Source organism: Triticum dicoccoides, chromosome 3A (genome assembly GCF_002162155.2).
Source record: "Triticum dicoccoides isolate Atlit2015 ecotype Zavitan chromosome 3A, WEW_v2.0, whole genome shotgun sequence".
In the NCBI taxonomy this organism is placed as follows: domain Eukaryota; kingdom Viridiplantae; phylum Streptophyta; class Magnoliopsida; order Poales; family Poaceae; genus Triticum; species Triticum dicoccoides.
In genome coordinates this window covers 125,376,027-125,379,148 of record NC_041384.1, presented here as the reverse complement: position 1 = coordinate 125,379,148, position 3,122 = coordinate 125,376,027, and the positions used below count along the sequence as shown (strand labels likewise).

The window sequence follows — 3,122 nt, the reverse complement described above, 5'->3', positions numbered from 1 at the left end:
ATATGATATGCGAGCGCGTGTGCATTCATAGGAGTGAATGTTGTGTGTATGCATGTGAATGTCTGTATCTATACTATGTTTCTAAAAGGAAAAGAGCCAGTGCATTGGAAGTGTCTTGACAACGGATATGGAGTTTCTCTGCTTGCGAGTTCAAATACTTCCTCGTCACTAATAAATAAAAAATATATAGTAAACTAAATTAAAAGAATCTGATTATTTTGCAACAAACATTGACGATTTGTCTATACGTGTAAACATTTTCATGAAGATAAAACATTCCTAAATGGCCTCGGCAGAAAAAACAAAATTGATGCTCTAAAAGGATTATTTTTTAAAAGCATTTGAAAGCATTGATTCTTTTACCGAACATTAGTTATGTTTTTTCTTCAAAAAAATTGCACATATATAGCCAATTATTCAATATTTGTTGCCAAAATAAAATATAGTTTTTTTAAAAATATTTCTTCATTTTACTGTTCACTTCAGGTACATTTGAGCTCGTGAGCAGAAAAACACTTTCTCTTAACAAAGTATTTTAACACTTCTACATGAAGCGGGGGAGGATTTGTAACACGCAACCCAAAAGTCTAAATTAAGTTCCGTTTTCATATTTGTGTTTCTATCTTTCAATTTTCAATCTTTTCTATCTTTCGATTCGTGTAGCGTGAGAGGCTTTCGATTTTCAATCTTCCCTATCTTTTGAATCAAAAATTTAAATTAAGTTTTGTTTTCATATTCATGTTTCTGGTGACAAGGCCTTTCAAATGAGATTCATTTTAAATACGTTTTGACGAGTTTTAAAAGTTTCTTTAAGTTTCAACTTCTGAAACATGTATGTGCGACCGACAAAATCATTTGTTTTAGAACCTACAGCCAACAAAATAGCAAGCTTTAAGTTTCAACTTTGAAACTTGATACGAGTGACTGAAAAAAATCATAAGTTTCAGAAAATAAAACTTGTTATACCCTCGTGCGGGAAACCACGACTTTTTGGGTCGTGACTCGTGAGGCCATCATGCAGCTGGCGCTGCTGGGCAGGTGCGCGTCCTTGCGAATTTCCGTACATGAAGCTACATCATTATATTTGCAAAAATAATAAACCTTACAATTTAGGTACGACAAAACGAACCAGCCGCTAAAGCATCATGTACAGCTTTTATACTTGCACCGCAAAGAGCACACTGAGAGCCATGATCAGGCCAGCCCCCAAACTGGCTAGATTTAGAGTAGAATCCGAAGTACTGGTACTCGTCTCGTCATCGGAAGCACCGGTTTCCGACGGCGTGGAGACGTTCTTTGGGTGGCTGAAGTCGAAGGCCGGCGCCCTGTCGGCGCTGTCGGGTCCGGCTGCTGGCCCTGGCGCGTCGGCCACCGGCGGCCTGAGGTCCGGCGGGAGGCCTTGGCCGTGTGCGACGGCTATGGCGAAGCGCTGGCCGTTCTCGCACTGCTCGCCGTCGTAGTTCCCGGAGAAGAAGTACGTTCTGCCCTCCTTGAGCAGTGGCACGGCGGCGGTGACGGCATCCTTGCTGAACTCCGGCGCGGCGGCGGACCAATCGACGGTGTCGTCGAGGCCGGAGTCGTCGTAGTCGCAGCTCTTGTACAGGGTCTCGTTCCGTGTCTGCACCACCGAGTGATTCTTGTCCGTGTTGAATACTGCATCACGACGGACACGCGAAACGGTTAGTTTAACTTTTGCAGCGTGAGAAACGGTTGTACGAGCTGGGAAAACAGAGGCCGTGATAGTAGTTGATAATGGCCATCGGTTGCTGTAAAAAGATGAATGATCAATGATTGACAACAGATGTACACCGTCGTTTCTACTATAACTGTTCGTGACTGGCAAAGCGACCAGGCAAATGGAGCATGATGTTGCACCTTTCACCCACGAGCTAGCCATGTGCACGTACAGGGAAACCGATGGATAAACGCAGCTGCTTTCGATACCTAGCTAGGGGCCACGCTAATTGAGCGTCGAGAAGAGCAGAGAAGTCTCACAGGCCGACTGAACTTGGCAAAGCGAACGTGGGCCTTAAAACTAGAGACTTCATGGACGATGCGTACAAGGTAATAAGAGCGATCGATGGATGCAGCTAGAGCATGCGACTGTGTGTATACTCACTGAGAAAATCTCCGAGGGTGAAGTTGTAGCCTTCGGCCCAAGCCTGGTAGTCGACCGCGAGGCCGTCGTACCAGCCCTTGTCGTCGCCGACGGTGTAGTTCTTGTACGCGTCCACGGCGGCGCGCGGGTTAGCGGCGCCCAGGACGGCCACCGCCAAGGCGACGACGAGGACGCGCCGGCTGCAAAGCTGCAGCATCGCGCGCGATCCGAGTGGCCGCAAGACAACTGATGATAAGAAGCTAGGGCCGAGCTGTTGCCGCGGGAGAGATGCTCTTGTGACGGCCGACAATGCGCCGTGGGCTGGCTAGCTGCGCATATATCTTTCGGGAGTTGGGAGCTGGGAACTTTATAGCCAGACTAGAGCACGCACTGATGGAGTGGTGGGGAGGGGAAGCATATATTTTCATGGCGTGCAGTGCTGGCGCGGTACCATGTGTGTCGGCAGGGCAGCGAGGCGGTTGCTTTGCGTCCATCTGGTGGCATGTGAGACTGATGAATGGTGATGAAGACCGATCTCCGTTTCTGTTGCGGCGTCCTGTCACCGCACCCGATGCGCGCCAGCCGGCCAGCTCCAGTTCCAGTCCCCTCCCCCCACGACGGCAGACATTGTTCTCCAATTCATCACTCGTACACGTAGTAGTATAACTATAGTGCGTGCTATGACGCGTGTAGCAGAAAAGAAGGATAAAATTAGAGACGAACGAATAAAGGTCGCCATCAGCATAGGCTTGACCAGCAGCTCTACTTGTCTGATTGTACAGTGCTCCATCTTTTAGTGCGTGTCCTAATTATTATATACTCCTACAATATCTTTACGAGGACAACTAACATAACATGTAACCAAATGATTGCCAGTTCTTGTGAGTGACCAAGTGCTTTCTGTTGGCCAATCGGTCCGACTCCAGGTGGCGTATCTGACTTCACCACTATTATGTTTTCAGGATTAAAAAGGGTGGAGAGATGGCTGGACTATGACAGCTAACCATCTAACGGTTATCCGTGA

At 47.2% G+C, this 3,122-nt stretch overlaps 1 protein-coding gene across 1 annotated transcript; it reads right to left on the bottom strand.

Moving 5' to 3' along the window:
- Nucleotides 1–1,055: 1,055 nt before the first annotated feature.
- Nucleotides 1,056–2,535, bottom strand: LOC119267536 (blue copper protein 1b-like). The gene is made up of 2 exons (XM_037548934.1): nt 2,120–2,535; nt 1,056–1,653 (listed from the first exon to the last, which is right to left on the bottom strand). Exons 1-2 carry the CDS (start codon nt 2,313–2,315, stop codon nt 1,157–1,159), a joined length of 693 nt encoding a protein of 230 aa, XP_037404831.1. The 5' UTR covers nt 2,316–2,535; the 3' UTR covers nt 1,056–1,156.
- Between the last annotated feature and the right edge of the window lie 587 nt (nt 2,536–3,122).